This window comes from Chlorocebus sabaeus, chromosome 5, assembly GCF_047675955.1.
Source record: "Chlorocebus sabaeus isolate Y175 chromosome 5, mChlSab1.0.hap1, whole genome shotgun sequence".
Classification (NCBI taxonomy): Eukaryota; Metazoa; Chordata; class Mammalia; order Primates; family Cercopithecidae; genus Chlorocebus; species Chlorocebus sabaeus.
In genome coordinates this window covers 18,075,477-18,092,112 of record NC_132908.1, presented here as the reverse complement: position 1 = coordinate 18,092,112, position 16,636 = coordinate 18,075,477, and the positions used below count along the sequence as shown (strand labels likewise).

The 16,636-nt window shown below is 42.9% G+C and overlaps 1 protein-coding gene across 2 annotated transcripts in view; it reads right to left on the bottom strand.

Annotated features, from left to right (window-relative positions):
- Positions 1 to 16,636, bottom strand: part of VPS35L (VPS35 endosomal protein sorting factor like) — a 147,229-nt gene that overhangs the window by 61,336 nt on the left and 69,257 nt on the right. For both annotated transcript variants that reach the window (XM_007986967.3, XM_007986973.3), the window contains exons 15-21: positions 14,362 to 14,408; positions 12,801 to 12,912; positions 11,850 to 11,966; positions 10,802 to 10,855; positions 7,741 to 7,821; positions 3,009 to 3,071; positions 583 to 668 (exon numbers count right to left, since the gene is read on the bottom strand). In XM_007986967.3, coding sequence (XP_007985158.2) covers positions 583 to 668; positions 3,009 to 3,071; positions 7,741 to 7,821; positions 10,802 to 10,855; positions 11,850 to 11,966; positions 12,801 to 12,912; positions 14,362 to 14,408 — 560 coding nt within the window. The remainder of the gene's footprint in view (positions 1 to 582; positions 669 to 3,008; positions 3,072 to 7,740; positions 7,822 to 10,801; positions 10,856 to 11,849; positions 11,967 to 12,800; positions 12,913 to 14,361; positions 14,409 to 16,636) is intronic.

Sequence of the window (16,636 nt, the reverse complement as noted above, 5' to 3'; positions counted from 1 at the left end):
CAGAGTGAGACCTTGTCTCAAAACAAAAACAAAAACAAAAACACCTTTTTTCCATGCACCACCTTAAAATTATTTCATGTACCATTAGCAGCCGGGCAGTTTTGGCAAACACAGATTTAATCAAAAAAATGAAAAGAACTAGATTTGATTTTTTTTCTTTTTTGTTAAAGAGCTAAATTTGAAAACTGATCACAAATTAGTCAGCTACATAACTAAACACTGAAGATGAAAACCTTTCTAGCACCGGTGCCTTCTTCATAAGTATGTACACCCTGATTTGTATCCTTAAAAATATGACTCTTGAGGGAATTTATCAAAAGACTCCTCCTTCTAAAAACATATCAAAGTAAAATGGAGCTGCTGGCAGGGCTCATGATAACACTTGCTAGTCTGTCTTCTTAAACACGAATTACAAACTTTTATCATGACTGCTGCTTTCAATGTGGCTTTCCTTCCAGTGTGGTTTTCTGTATGAAATACGTACACATCACTCGGCCTCAAAGTGCACGAACTGGTTTTTTAGCAACAGGTTTCACAAGGGCACTGGGAATCAAGGCTTCCGCTGTACGCCGTGGCACTCACTTGATAAAGGCGTCCATGATGCATTTGCAAACCTCCACCCGCACACTCTCTTTTTGGAACATGTCCAGAAACGGCAGAAATTTTTCCTATAAATAAAGCAAGCACTCTATATGCAAATGACACAAGTTACTGGAAGGAATCTGTGGGTCTCTTTTTCTGTGGAGGTCAAAAAAGCAGAATAGAGGTTCATCTCTCTGAATCAGGTCAGATGAGGACTCCTCTGAAGTCAGGGAGAGGACCTGACTGGGCTTGTAAAAAGCTGTTACTGAGCCAGGCACAGTGGCTTATGTCTGTAATCCCAGCACTTTGGGAGGCCGAGGTGGGTGGATCACTTGAGGCCAGGAGTTCAACACCAGCCTGGCCAACATGGCAAAACCCTGTCTCTACTAAAAATACAAAAATTAGCCAGGTGTAGTGGTGCATGCCTGTAGTCCCAGCTACTTGGAAGGCTGAGGCAGGAGAATCGCTTAAACTCAGGAAGGCGGAGGTTGCAGTGAGCCAAGACCGCTCTGCTGCACTCCAACCTGGGCGACAGAGCAAGACTCTCAAAAATAAATAAACAAGCAAACAAACAAACAAACAGAATAAAAAGCTGTTACTGTTAAAACAACTTATATGCATTCCAGGGATTGGTGCTGGGACCAGTTAACATTTTGGTGAGCCATCCCGGCAACCTTTGATGACCATAAGCTTTTCCGGGCAAGGCAGACTTCAGTCTTTTTATGATTATATTGATGAGCAATGGAAGAAGAGTCAGAGTACAGCTGTTCAGAGATGGCCTCGAAATTGGACTGCCTTGCTCTGAATCCTAACCTCGGTGACTGTGTGACTATAAACAAGTTGCTCTACTTCTTCCTGCATCAGTTTTCTCATTTGTAAAGTGGGAATATGGTAGTTGCTCCCTTATCTGCGGTTTTGCTTTCCAGAGTTTCAGTTACCCTCGGTTAACGGCCATCCGAAAATATTAAATAGAAAATTCTAGAAATAATTCATTCATTTTTATTTTTATTTTTATAGTATTTTATTTGTTTGAGACAGAGTCGCGCTCTGTTGCCTAGGCTCGAGTGCACTGGTGCAATCTCGGTTCACTGCAACCTCAGCCTCCCCAGTAGCTGGGACTACAGGCATGCACCACCACACCTGGCTAATTTTTTGTATTTTTAGTAGAGACAGGGTTTCACCATGTTGGCCAGGCTGGTCTGGAACTCCTGACCTCAGGTGATCTGCCTGCCTCAGCCTCTGAAAGCGCTGAGCCACCACGCCTAGCCTCATTCATTTGAAATTGAGCGTTGCTCAGAGTAGTGTAATGAAATCTCACGTTATACTCTTCTGTCCCGCCCAGGCTGTGAGTCATCCCTTTGTCTAGTGTCTTCACATTGTAGACGCTACCCACTTGTTAGTCACTTAGTAGCTGACTTGGTCATTGGAATGACTGTCATGGTATCACAGCATTTTTGTGTTCAAAGAACACTTATTTTACTTAATAATGCTCCCAAAGTGCAAGAGTAGCGATGCTGGCATATCGTTACAATTGTTCTATTTTAGCTATTGTTGTCAATCTCTTAGTGTGCCTAATTTATAAACGAAACTTTATCGTAGGTATGTATTTGTAGGATAAAACACAGTATACACAGGATTCAGCACTATCTGCGATTTCGGGCAACTCCTGGGCGGTCTTGGAACGTATTCCCCCTGGATAAGAAAGCAGCACTGTAGTGATAACTCCTACTTCCCTGCGGTGGTATGAAACTGATGTGAGGCAATACTTGTAAATTTCCAGAACAGTGCTTGGAGGGTGTTGTATGTCCAATAAATATTAGCTGCTATGATTAAAATAAAAACTCTTACAATCCTGTGAGCATACATAAATGGAACCTGGAAGAGGGAAGTGAAGGGAGAGACATAGAATGTTACTATACAGAGGATAACCTAGATTCCTACTTGCCCAGGGCACTGAGCAAACTTGAACAGACATCGCAGGATATTTTAAATTTTTGAGGGAAACATGGTAAATCTCAACTGTCAGACACTGAAACAACTACTAGCTCAATGTGTTTCATAGTTTTAACATTAGGCTATGTGATTAAAAAGCAAGTGCTCTGTGAAAATCACTGTGGAAGAGCAAAGAGAAGGCTGTCCAGAGCGTTTCAAAGGTTTGAGAAGTTGTGTAATGCCCAATAGAGCACATATCCCATAAGTAAGGAATGAAACAGAAATAATATTTTTCTTTCAGTTTTTGTGCATTATTTTTTCAAATACTGCTTAAGCTTTTAGGACATAAATATTTAAGTTGATCAGACCTAACTAACTACAAGGAACTGCTGAATATTTCTTTTGGCCTGGGGCATCATGAAAACATTACTGAGACAATGAGAACCTCTGAGCCAGGTACAAATTTCCAAAAATAATTAAGAAATGCTACTTACCACTGAGAAAAGAACTGAGAAGTCATGGAAGTGGGCAATAACTTTCTTAATTATTAACTGAAGCTGTAAAACAAACAAACAAAAATCTTATTTTTAAAAACTTAATGTTTAAAAATTTCTTTCTGGTTCACATTCTCTCATGAAAACCTGAATTTTTTTTTTTTAAAGGCAATCACTTTTCATAATTTGCAATTATAACTACAATAAGGTAAGCCTGGATTGTTCGACAAATGGTGAACTGGGCTTAGGGTAGGCTCTGTCTCAGTCTGAGTTTGCTCAATGACTCTGTACATCCTACTTTCTAGTCCTGGGGAAGTAACTGAGTCTCAGTCTCAGCTTCCTCATCTGTGAATTGGAGATCAAAGCAGTAAGGACTCAATGGAATGGTTCGTGGAAAGTCCTGATTGCAGTGCCCACCCTTAGAAAGTTCTCCATTAATGTCAGCTATTGTTATTCCTTGAATAGTGGGCAAACTTTTTCTATAAATGTCCTACATTCCACCACAACTACTCAACACTACTGTAGTGCAAGAGCAGCCATTGCCAACATTAAATGAATGTGCATTAAATGAATTTGTGTCAATAAAACTTTATTCACAAAAACGAGTGGCAGGTTACATATAGTCTATGGGCTGTAGTTGGCCAGTTCCTATTCTACATCATCATGTGGCCCTGTGTTTCTTGATTATTCACTGGAGAGGATTTGGACAGAGTTCGCTGTTAGAGTTAAAGGCCAAGGTATTACCCAAGGACGGTGGCACAGTCTGTGAGGTCCGCCTCAAAAATGCCCAGATACTGATGGTTACGGCCCCTCACTCTGCGATGCACAGTCCAGACTGAAAGGTTGACAGGGTCTTTGTCCAGGAGAGCCAGAGAGATGCTGTTTCTAAATACAATAGAACTCCCTACCTCTGGGTGCTATCAAGAAAATGTACTGACAATTTGTTTACACTAAAAAAACTGCTGTTTCAATAATTTCCAAAGACAATCTCTCGTGTTCTAAAAACAGAACAAGAAGAACGTTATGTGCCCATTCCATAATTAGGCAGCTTACTAGGTCAGTCAAGCAAAAAACTAATAAAGGACTTCAAAACTTCATCATAAACAATGCTCAAAGGCATACCATTGTAAGACACTGCAATGCTGTCTGGTTAAAATAGTTTCTGAAGCACAAAGCACCTAATCCCATTAGAATAAGAAATTTTTTGTTAACACTTAAGCACAGCTACACATAAACTGTGATTTTAAAAGATAGTTTTTCCCTTAATATTTCATTGTAAAAATGCTCAAAAATAAAGAATATTGAAAGAATTATACAAACACCCATTTATTTACCACTTAAGACTCTACAGAAGCTAGTATTTTAATTTACTTTATCTTCTCACTTATCCATCCATCTAATGATAGAATCTGTAAACACACAGCCCATCCACTTTTAAAAACCTTTTTGTTTTATTATTATTATTTTTTGAGACAGGGTCTTTCTCTGTTGCCCAGGCTGGAGTGCAGTATGGCATGATCTCAGCTCACTGCAGCCTTGACCTCCTGGGCTCTAGCAATCCTCCTGCCTCAGCCTCCAGAGTAGCTGGGACCACTGGTGCTTGCCACCATCAGCTAATTTTTGTATTTTTTTAGTAGCGACAGGGTTTCACCATGTTACCCAGGCTGGTCTTGAACTCCTGGGCTCAAGCAATCTGCCCATCTCGGCGTCCCAAAGTGATGAGATTACAAGTGTGAGTCACTTCGCCTGCCTTTAACTTTTTATTTTGAAATAATTTCAAGGCCGGGCGCGGCGGCTCATGCCTGTAATCCCAGCACTTTGGGAGGCCGAGGCGGGCGGATCACGAGGTCAGGAGATAGAGACCATCCTGGCTAACACGGTGAAACCCCGTCTCTACTAAAAATACAAAAAACTAGCCGGGCGCGGTGGCGGGCGCCTGTAGTCCCAGCTACTCGGGAGGCTGAGGCAGGAGAATGGCGTGAACCCGGGAGGCAGAGCTTGTAGTGAGCTGAGATCCGGCCACCGCACTCCAGCCTGGGTGACAGAGCAAGACTCCATCTCAAAAAAAAAAAGAAATAATTTCAGACTTGCAGAAAAGCTGAAAGAATAGTACTGAGAACTCCCACATATTCTTTACCCAAATCCATCAATTTTTAATATTTTGCCAAATATGCTTTCTGGTTCTCTCTATGTAAAACATACTATTTTTTCCCTGAACTATATGACAGTAGATTGTATGAATCATGCCCTTATCCCTTAACACTTCCTTTTTTATTTCCTAAGAAAAATCATATTCTCTGACATTTCCACTTGCTGTTATCAAATCGGGAAAGTTAACACTGATATAATGAAATCTAATCTAATTTGAAATCTAATCCAATCTGTTGATTGTCTCAATTAGTCTTTTCTGACATTACTATTTTCCATCTTCTACGCAGGATCCAGTCTGAGATTGCACACTGCATTCCATTTTCATGTCTCTTTAGTCTGTGTTAATTCACAAGTTCTTCCATCTGTCCTTGTCATTTACGGCAATGATATTTCTGGGGTTTTTGGTTTTTTATTTATTTTACTTTATTTCATTTATTTATTTTATTTTTAGTTTAGTTCAATCAGAGACAGGATCTCACTCTGTCACTGAGGTTGGAGTGCAATGGTGCTACCATAGCTCACTGCAGCCTCCAACTCCTGGACTCAAACAATCCTTCCAGCTCTGCCTCCTAAGTAGCTGGAACTACAGGCATGCACCACCACCTCTGGCTAATTTCTTTATTTTTTAAATTTTTTGTAGAGATAGGGTCTTGCTATATTGTCCACACTGGACTCAAACTCCTGGACTCAAATAATCCTCCTGCCTCAGCCTCCCAAAGTCTGGAATTATAGGTGTGAGCCATGGAGCCTGGCCATGGTGATATTTCTGAAGAACTATAGAATGCTTCTCAATCTGGGCACGTGTGACATTCCCTTGTGATTAAATTCAGCTTATGCATTCTCCACTGAGATGCTATACAGGTGATGCTGTGTGTTTCTTAGGGTACTACATCTGCAGGCACATGATGGCCTTTTGCTCCTCATTGGTGAGATGAACTCTCATTAACTGGACTGTCCAGTGTCTGTGCTGTATAGTCACTATTTTCCCCATTGCATTGATACCTGCTCAGTAGGAAGACCTTTTGAGATATGCAAATATCCTGCTCCTCATTGAACTATCAAAATCTCTGTCCTCCTCAATGCATGCAAAACTCTTCCCCCAGCTTTAACAGACACCGATAATTCTTACCTAAAGGAAGACAATTCTTGTCTTTACTGTGATGGCTGCAAAATGGTGATTTTTCCAATTCTACCATTTCTTTCACATTTCTCAATCCGCTCATCTATTTATCTATTCGTCATAAGGATGGGCTCTTGGATTCCTATTTTATTCAATGGGCTATAATCCGTTACTGTCCTAATTCCATTTGATCCTCAAATTGGGAGCAAGTGAGAGTCCCTTCAAGCTGCTCTTATACGCTTTTCACATGCCCCATTAGTGGTTTTTTTTTTTTTTTTTTTTTTGAGACCGCGTCTCTCTCTCACCCAGGCTGGAGTGCTCACTGCAACTTCCACATCCAAGGCTCAGGTGATCCTCCCCTGTAGCATCCCAGGTAGCTGGGACTATAGGCATGCACCACCAGGCCCAGCTAATTTTTGTATTTTTTGTAGAGATGGCCCAGGCTGGTCTTGAACTCCTGGACTCAAGTGATCGGCCCTCCTTGGCCTCCCAAAGTGCTGGGATTACAGGCATGAACCACCACACCTGGCCTCACTGAACTCTTTAGAAGCAAAATGTGACATAATGTATGCAACTTATTATCAAATAATTCTGGAAAAAAACATATACACATACATGTATACATGTGTGGACATGCGTTAATGATAAAGCATATGTGGTGAAATATTAACAGCTGGCCAGACGTGGTGGCTCACACCTGTAATCCCAGCACTTTGGGAAGCTGAGGCGGGTGGATCACGAGGTCAGGAGATCAAGACCATCCTGGCTAACACAGTGAAACCCCATCTCTCCCAAAAATACAAAAGTTGATTTAACTAAAAATACTTGCAATTTACTTACTGGTGACAGCAATGATGACAACGTTTGTTGGGCATTGACCATGTGCCAGGCCACTGTGTGAGGGCTTCACTTCATCCTCGCAGTGACTCTCAGGTAGCACTATTACTATCCCCATTTCACAGTTGAGAAAACTGGGGCACAACAAGGTTAAGTAACCGATCAAAGGGCACACAGCAGCAGGTGCAGTGGCTCACGCCTGTAATCCCAGCACTTTGGGAGGCCGAGGCGGGCGGATCATGAGGTCAGGAGATCAAGACCATCCTGGCTAACAAGGGGAAACCCCATCTCTACTAAAAATACAAAAAATTAGCTGGGCATGGTGGTGCATGCCTGCAGTACCAGCTACTTGGGAGGCTGAGGCAGGAGAATGGCGTGAACACGGGAGGCGGAGCTTGTAGTGAGCTGAGATCACGCCACTGCACTCCAGCCTGGGAGACAAAGCGAGACTCCGTCTCAAAAAAAAACAAACAAAAAACAGAGGGCACATGGCTAGGATATGGCAGAGCTATGATTCAAACACAGGATTATCTGCCTTTATAGCATGCCCCATGCAAAATGGCTATTTAATTCAACGGAACAAAATTCCTAACAATGTTGAAATGAGAAATGCAAATCTGTTACCTGGGGGTAGGAATCTTCAAATGCACGATCTGGAGTCATGTGCTTGATGACATCCGCCAAAACAGTATTCACCTCTCGTTTCTAAGCAGGGAAAAGGAACCAAATCTGTATTAGACACTGTATGGCAATCGCTGACCATGTTCCTGGGAGAAAGGACTAACGTATTCAGAATACATCACACATCTTCCAGGAAATCGTTTTCAATATTCTGCTGAAAATAACAGAAGGGAGGAGATCCCACTCATATCACCTAGTCTAGTACCACAGCCCCACACCTAGTCAGGACTAAACGCTGTTCTCAAAGGTTCTGGGGCTTTACATTGTCCCTGCTTTCCCCGAGCGGTGGTCAAATCGGCCATGTCTCTTTCCGCCTGCTTGTCCCAGGTCCTCCCTCAAGTGCCTGCAGAGAGAACAGTGAAACACTGTGGAAGAGTGCAGGCTCACCCTTGCAAGCCGTCTGATCTAACTGCTCACTGTTCACTTTTGCCACCTTTAGTAGGAGTCAGCCAACTGCAGCCCAATCCAGCCCAGTGCCTGTTTTTACAAGGCCCACAAGCTAAGAATGGCTTTTAAGTCTCTATAATTAACTGCTGATTTATGAGAATTACAAAAGGCAGAAGAGCACGTCAGACACCATCACAAGGATGCAACAGGAAAAATCCAGTCTTTACAACTCTACAGGGCAAAAGACCCAATTTCTTCAACAAATAAATTATAGGGAAAGAAAGGCGAAGGAGAGAAGGAGACGGTTTGAAAGATAACTTACACATCAAAAGTATCCTAAAATGCCTATTGCAATGTAAAAGCCTTATTTTCAACCAGATTTCAACAAATAAACTTTTTTAAAAAATGAGATAATTGGGGAAATCAGAATATTGACTGGTATTTATGATATTAAATAATTAGTAACTCAGCCACGTGAGGTGGCTCACGCCTATACTCCCAGCACTTTGGGAGGCCGAGGATGGACTGCTTGAGGTCAGGAGTTCAAGACCAGCCTGGCCAACATGGAGAAACCCTGTCTCTACTGAAAATACATAAAATTAGCTGGGTGTGGTGGTGTACGCCTGTAGTCCTAGCTACTCAGGAGGCTGAGGCAGGAGAATTGCTTGAACCCAGGAGCCGGTGGTTGCAGTGAGCTGAAATCATGCCACAGCACTCCAGCCTGGGCAACAGAGTGAGACTCTGTCTCAAAAAAAAAAAAAAAGCAATTTTTTTCCTTAGAATAACGTATTTAGATTTGGTTTAAGGAAGGGAACCCTCCAACCTGGGCAATACAGCAAGACCCCATCTCTACAAGTAAAAGAAATTTAGCCAGGTGTACTGGCATGTACCTGTGATTCCCACTACTCGGGAGGCTGAGGTAGGAGGACTGCCTGAGCCCAGGAGGTCGAGGCTGGAGTGAGTCACGATCGTACCACTGCACTCCAGTCCAGGCAACAGAGTGAGATCCTGTTTGTCAATCAATCAATCAATGGAATCCTTATATTTTTACAGATGTGCTGAAATATTGACAGATGAAATGATACAATGTCTGAGATTGCTTCAAAATATTCCAGGGGTCGGGGGACACGGTAATGATATAAATCATACAAGATTTGTCATAAGTTGATAATTCCTGATTGATGGGTACAAGGGAGCGAGTCTGTTTAAATTTCCATAATAAAATGTAAAATAAAAATAGGACCAAAAAAACACACAAAAATCAATGGACCAACATTTACCTAATGCTCAAAACCAGGCAAAATCAATGTTAGTGTTAGAGGCCAGGATGGTGTCTACCTGCACCTCCCCAAAGGCTGAGGTGTGACAGCAAGTGACAGTTCTGGGGGTTCTGTGGGGTCGTTATTTCCTATTTCCTACTCTGGACAGTGATTACATAGTCGTACCTTGTGAAAATTCATTGAGCCAGCAAACTTATGATATGTGCACGTTTTTGCATGTGTGCTTGGCTCAGTATATTTGGGCTTCTCTACCAAAATACCATAAACCGGGAAGCTTGAAACAACAGAAATTTAATTCTCACAGTTCTGGAGGCTGGGAAGTCCAAGATCGAGGTAGATTTGGTGTCTGGTGAGGACCCATTCCTCACAAATGGCATCTTCTCCCCAAGTCCTCACGGGGTGGAAGGGGACAGTGAGCTCCTCGGGACTTATTTGTATTATTACTTTGGTTTTGAGGCAGAGTCTCACTCTGTCACTCAGGCTGGAGTGTAGCAGTGCAATCTTGGCTCACTGCAGCTTCTGCCTCCCACATTGAAGCGATTCTCCTCCCTCAACCTCCTGGGTAGCTAGGACTACAGGCACGTGTCACATACCCGGCTAATTTTTTTTGTTATTTTTAGTAGAGATGGGGTTTTACCATGTTGGCCAGGCTGGTGGGCTTTTTTTATTATAAGGGCATTAATCTCCTTCATAAGGACTCTGCCCTCATGACCTAATCTCCTCTCAAAGGTTCCACCTCCTAATACCATCATCTTGGGGGCTAGGATTTCAACATATGAATTTTGGGAGGGCACAGACATTCAGACCATAGCAATGCTATACTTAAATTTTTAGGACTTGATTAAAAATAAACAAATTACTCCGGCAAGGGTTTTGAACCCACTTCTATCTGCTTCTAAAGTCTCTGCTCTTTGAGAAGCCTAGTATTCCCCTAACTGTGGTTCTAGTCTATGCCTAGGGAAAGAAACATTTGCTTAGGAAAAGAATTACATGCCAGTCAAACTGTTTGGGAAGTGCTGCTTACTAGACTCTGATGTACAGTCGCAATGCACTTTAGCATATAAACATCTAAGGTATCCTATGGTAAAAAAAAAAAAAAAAAATTGGTTTAACTTTGTATAATGCTGCATTTTCCAAATGTAAACATGGAACAGTTATTTTTTGTTATAGTACACATATTAATGATCCCTCACGCTTTATCATGAAGAATGTAATTTTTATAAATTATAACAGCAAGCACCATGGTCCAATGCCTCAATACCTAAACTAGGCTAATTCACTATTATAAACATGAAAAAATCTAATTCTTTCAAAAACAACACCACAGTCACACATACCGTGAAATGCTTGCAGGTGTATTCTACCCACACTTCGGCACAATTAATGTAGTCCTACAAAGAAAAAGGAAAGCATCGTAACGTTAAGTACAACATAGTATGCCTTATAGCAAACAGGAAGCTTCAGGTGGCTCTGTTCAATGGTCGGAAACGGGAATTTCCTTTTGCTAATTACTGGCTTAAAGGCTGATCTTTAATTTAGGAATATCCTATTAACGATATTTTCAAACCTAAATCTTACGAACTGTTACATTTTGGATGCCCACTATAAAGTTAAGTGATCTTTTATAAAGTTTCAAATATCTGTAATGGTATGCATTTTTTTAAGTTTTATTTTTTATGGCAGTTCTGAATGCATGATCATGTAATTTTATACTTTTAGCACATCTTAAGGCTGTGAGAATTGAATTTTTAAAAATCAAAGAAATTGCATCTTTAAAGCTATCCATTCTCTATTACAGGTAAACAGATAATACAATTATAATAAATAGATTTCTTTAGGGAAAAATGTATAACTAATAAAAATATAATTTCCATTTTTTAGTTCAAATAGAGACAGGGGTCTTACTATGTTGTCCAGGCTGGTCTGAAACTCCCAGCCTCAAGTGATCCTCCTGACTCAGCCTCCCAAAGTGCTGAGATTACAGGTGTGAGTCACCATGTTAGGCCCGGAGGGGTAATTTTTTAAAAGAGTAGATGCCAAAACTTGGACAAAAAGTGGTTGATTTAAAGTTTAAATGGCAGGCCGGGCAAAGTGGCTCATGCTTGTAATCCTAGAACTTTGAGAAGCCGAGATGGGTAGATATTTGAGACAGCCTGACCAACATGGTGAAACCCAGTCTCTACTAAAAATACAAAAATTCGCTGGATGTGGTGGCACACACTGTAATCCCAGCTACTCAGGAGGCTGAGGCAGGAGAATCGCTTGAACCCGGGAGGCAGAGGTTGCAGTGAGCCGAGATGGCGCCATTGTACTCTAGCCTGGGCAACAGAGCAAGACTCCATCTCAAAAAAAAAAAAAAAAAAAAAAGGCAAAACGGCCACCCACCTGTGGGTTCTTCAGCTTAGTGATAACTTTCCAAGCTTCGTTGAGAATCTGAAGTCGGTCACTCTCAGGAGGATCAGCCAAGGCCAAGTTTAACCCCAGTGATCGAAAAAGGAGATGCTAAGAAAAAAATCAAACCATCGTGTTATGGAAATTTTAAATCAAAGTAACTTGAAGCTCAAAGAAAAGGAAGAAAAGAGAAAAGGTAGTAATGTTTAATCCTTCTTGGGGCTACTCTTCCAACAACCTCCTTCTGAAGTTCTATCAAACATATCTGCCCCAGCTACGCTGAGAGGCTCACACAGAGTTAGCTACATCTGTTGGTCTAATTTGGGGCCATAATATTCCACTGAACAAAGTTTTTCACAAATAATGAATGAACATATATTCTTTTGTTTGTTTTGAGACAGGGTCTCACTCTGTCATCAGGCTTCATGACATAATCATGGCTCACTGCAGCCTCGACCTCCTGGGCTCCAAGCGATTCTCCTACCCTAGCCTCCCAAGTACCTGGGACTACAGGAATGCACCACCACACCCAGCTAATTTTTGATTTTTAGTAGAGATAGGGTCTTGCTATGTTGCCAGGCTGTTCTCAAACTCCTGGCCTCAAATGATCCTCCTGCGCTGGCCTCCCAAATGCTAGGATTATAAACATGAGCCACTGTGCCCAGCCTGATATATTCTTATATACATCAGACCAAAGTCTTTCTTAAATCCTTCATAGTGAGCTAATTTGATAGATTTAGGGCTCATGGGGGCCTGAAGCCTAGCAACCACATGGGGTCTGACAATCCCAATCTCTAACTCATCTTCCATTGCGTTCCTCAGACACAGAGCCTTCGCCTGTGTTCCTGCTGGCCCATGCTGTTCCCAACACCGGACTGTCTCTCAAGAGCTATGGGATACACACCGCTTATTTGTGTCCTGTTGAGCATGAAGTCAAGAGCCTACCTTGGGGAAACCAGATTCATCACACTCTTTAATCATGCCAATGAAATCCATAGACCTTGTGGCGATGAACTCAGCCCGGAAGGCAGACATCACGGAATTCAGCAGCAAGGCACTGCAAGACACAGATCCCTGAGTCAGCCTGGCTTCTCCTCAATCAAAACTGCTTTAATTTTTGGGTATATATTGCCAGGAAGGATGACTAACAGCTCTTTAGTGGCAGGGTTGGAGGAAAAAAAAAAAGACCAGAGTAAAAAGGTAAACTGGAAAGACTAACCCAGTGTCCTGCACATATTAGAAACTCAATAAATGTTGAATTAACTGGATGTTTAGATGGGTGGATGGATAGATGGCAGGATGAATAGACAGATCAGCAAGTGATCCAGTTCATTTAAGAAGAGCCAGCATTCAATAAGCTGGTGCACTAATGAGACAGAACATTAAGTAACAATATTGATCCATGTTGTAAATATATATCCACATCGTTTATGTAAGAGTTTTTTTTTTTTTTGAGATGGAGTCTCACTTTGTTGCCCAGGCTGGAGTAAAGTGTCACGATCTTGGCTCACTGCAACCTCTACCTCCTGGGTTCAAGTGATACTCCTGCCTCAGCCTCCCAAGTAGCTGAGATTACAGGCATGCGCCATCATGCTTGACTAATGTTATGTATTTTTAGCAGAGACAGGGTTTCACCATGATGGTCAGGCTGGTCTCGAACTCCTGACCTCAGGTGATGCACCCGTCTCAGTCTCCCAAAGTGCTGGGATTACAGGCGTGCACCACCATGTCCGGCCAGTTTATGCAAGAGATTTCTTGGGAAAGAGATCTTATGTTATAGGCACTAGGCTCTGGGGACACAGTGGTGAACAAAGCCCATGCAAGGATATTTCCATGTATCTACCACTAAAAGGAAAGCAGAGAGACAACCTTATATTCATGACAGTCAGGGAGACGAACTTCATCCTAGCCCAACCACCTACCACAGCCCCATGGGGAAATAATTATTATTATTTTCTCTTTTTTTTGAGACGGAGTCTTGCTCTGTTGCCAGGCTAGAGTGCAGTGTCATGATCTCGGCTCACTGAAACCTCTGTCTCCTGGGTTCAAGCAATTCTCCTGCCTCAGTCTCCTGGGTAGCTGCGACTACAGGTGTATGCCACCAACCCCGGCTAGTTTTTGTATTTTTAGTAGAGATGGGGTTTTGCCACGTTGGCCAGATTGGTCTCGAACTCCTGACCTCAGGTGATCCACACACTTCAGCCTCCCAAAGTGCTGGGATTACAGGCGTAGGCCACCACGCCCGGTTGGAAAGAACTATTATTATACCTATTTTACAGATGAGGAGACAGAGGCACAGAGAGGTCAGGCAAGCGGCCCAAGGTCACAGGGCTAAGACAGAACACAGCCAAGGTCTGAGGCCAGGCAACTGGACTCCAGCGTTCTAAACCTCCATGCGATCCTGCCTCTCTCTCTTCAGCTCTATGCCCAGGTAAGCAGGCCAAGCTCAAAAATAGCAGCCAATGCCATTTTCAAACTCATGCTTTATGAATCTTAAAATACTTACTTGTTTCCTAGTTTCTTACACCTTTCCATCATCTCGGTCAGCAGAGCCTATTATGTTAAAAATAATAATAATTAAAAAATCAGGTTGGAGGAGCTAAAGTAACATTTCTAAGAGATTTCCAAAGTCAAACTCTAAAATGAATGTAGCCACATGTCCATTAAGATAATTCTCAGTGTCTGGTAGGGATGGGGAGGCTAGGGGAGAAAAAATTCACTTTCATGGCATTTAGTGTAATAAATAGAAGCTAGGGGCCGGGCACGGTGGTTCACACCTCTAATTCTAGCATTTTGGTAGACCGAGGCGGGTGGATCACTTGAGGTCAGGAGTTCGAGACTAGTCTGGCCAACATGGTAAAACCCTGTCTCCACTAAAAATACAAAAATTAGCCAGGTGTGGTAGCGGGTGCCTGTAATCCCAGCTACTCAGGGGGCTGAGGCAGGAGAATCACTAGAACCCAGGAAGTGGAGGCTGCTATGAGCTGAGATCATGCCACTGCACTCCAGCCTGGGGGACAGAGGGAGACCCTGTCTTAATCAATCGATCGATCAATCAATAGAAGCTGGGACCCTGGCATCAGGCACACTTGGATTCAAATCCAGCCTCATCAACTACCAACAATGAGACTTCGGAAGAGTTGGCAACTCTGTCGAACCTGAGTCTCCTTATTGCAAGGCTACAAGAGGTACCATCTCAACTGCGGGGTTACCAGGGCACAAATGAGAATGACAATTACTCTGCTCTCTACCTCTTTTGTACCCCACATTCTTCCCCATTTCAGGAGGTGCCCAGGGTGCACTTAGTAATATGAGCAACAAACACCAGGCTGTCCACCAGCCACGGCGAGAAACACTTTGCACTCACGATCTTACCTCTCCCAACCACCCTTGAAGCAGGGGCTCTATTCTCCCATTTCACAGATGAAAAACAAAGCCACAAATAGCAATGTTTTTCACCCAAGGTCGCACAGTTAGTGACGGCAGCCAGACATGAACCTGGACAGGCTGGGATCAAAGGCCACATTCTTTGATACATTTCTTCTCCAACACAGTTTGAAGTCTATTTTTTCCCCCAAAAGGAAGTAGATTTTTTTTAAACTCATTGGAATACTGTTAATGGCTTTGGAGCTATCTTAAGATAATTACATATCTTTAAAAGAGCTCCTGTTTTTAAGAAAATCAATGGAAGAAGGATCATTTAGGGCAGTGGTTTGGAGAAGGTCAAGCCCAAGACCAGAGGCAATGACAGGACACTGAGCACTGCCCAGGTTTCAGGCTAAGCCCTTGACTTTCCTTTACTCTATTACTCTTCACTATGTCCTTATGAGGTCCATGGAACATTATCCCCATTTTACAGATGAAAAAGCCAAAGGTTAAGCCACTTCCTAGTAAGTGGTAAAATGGGATTTGTGCAGGCCAGGGGTGGTGGCTCATGCCTGTAATCCCAGCACTTCGAGAGGCTGAGGTGGGAGGATCGCTTGAGCCCAGGAATTCAAGACCAGCCTGGGCAATATAGTGAGATCTCACCTCTACATAGATTTTTTATTTTTTTTTGAGACAGTCTTGCTCTGTCACCCAGGCTGGAGCACAGTGGCGCAATCTCGGCTCACTGCAACCTCTGCCTCCCGGGTTCGAGCAATTCTCCTGCCTCAGCCTCCTGAGTAGCTGGGACTACAGGCGTGTGCCATCACGCCTGGCTAACTTTTTGTATTTTTAGTAGAGACAGGGTTTCACCATGTTGGCCAGACTAGTCTCGAACTCTGCCCGCCTCAGCCTCCCAAAGTGCTAAGATTACAGGAGTGAGCCACCATGCCAAGCCATAAAATTTTTTAAAAAATTAGTTGGGTGTGGTGGTATATCCTGTGGTCCCAGCTACTCAGGAGGCTGAAGTGGGAGGATCAATTGAGCCCAGGAGGTCAAGACTGCGGTGAGCTGTGATTGTGCCACTGCACTCTAGCCTGGGCACCAAAGTGAGACCTTGTCTCAAGGAAAAAAAAAAAAAAAGACATGGTGGGCACGATGGCTCATGCCTGTAATCCCAGCACTTTGGGAGGCTGATGTGGACAGATGGCTTGAGCTCAGGAGTTCACGACCAGCCTGGGCAACATGGCGAAACCCCATCTCTAAAAAAAAATTTAAAAATTGACCAAGCATGGTGGTGTGTGCTTATAGTCCCAGCTTCTCAGGAGGCTGAGGAGGGGGCATCACTTGAGCCTGGGAGGTTGAGGCTGCAGTGAGCCAAAATTGCACCACTGCACTCCAGCCCGAGCAACAGAGCA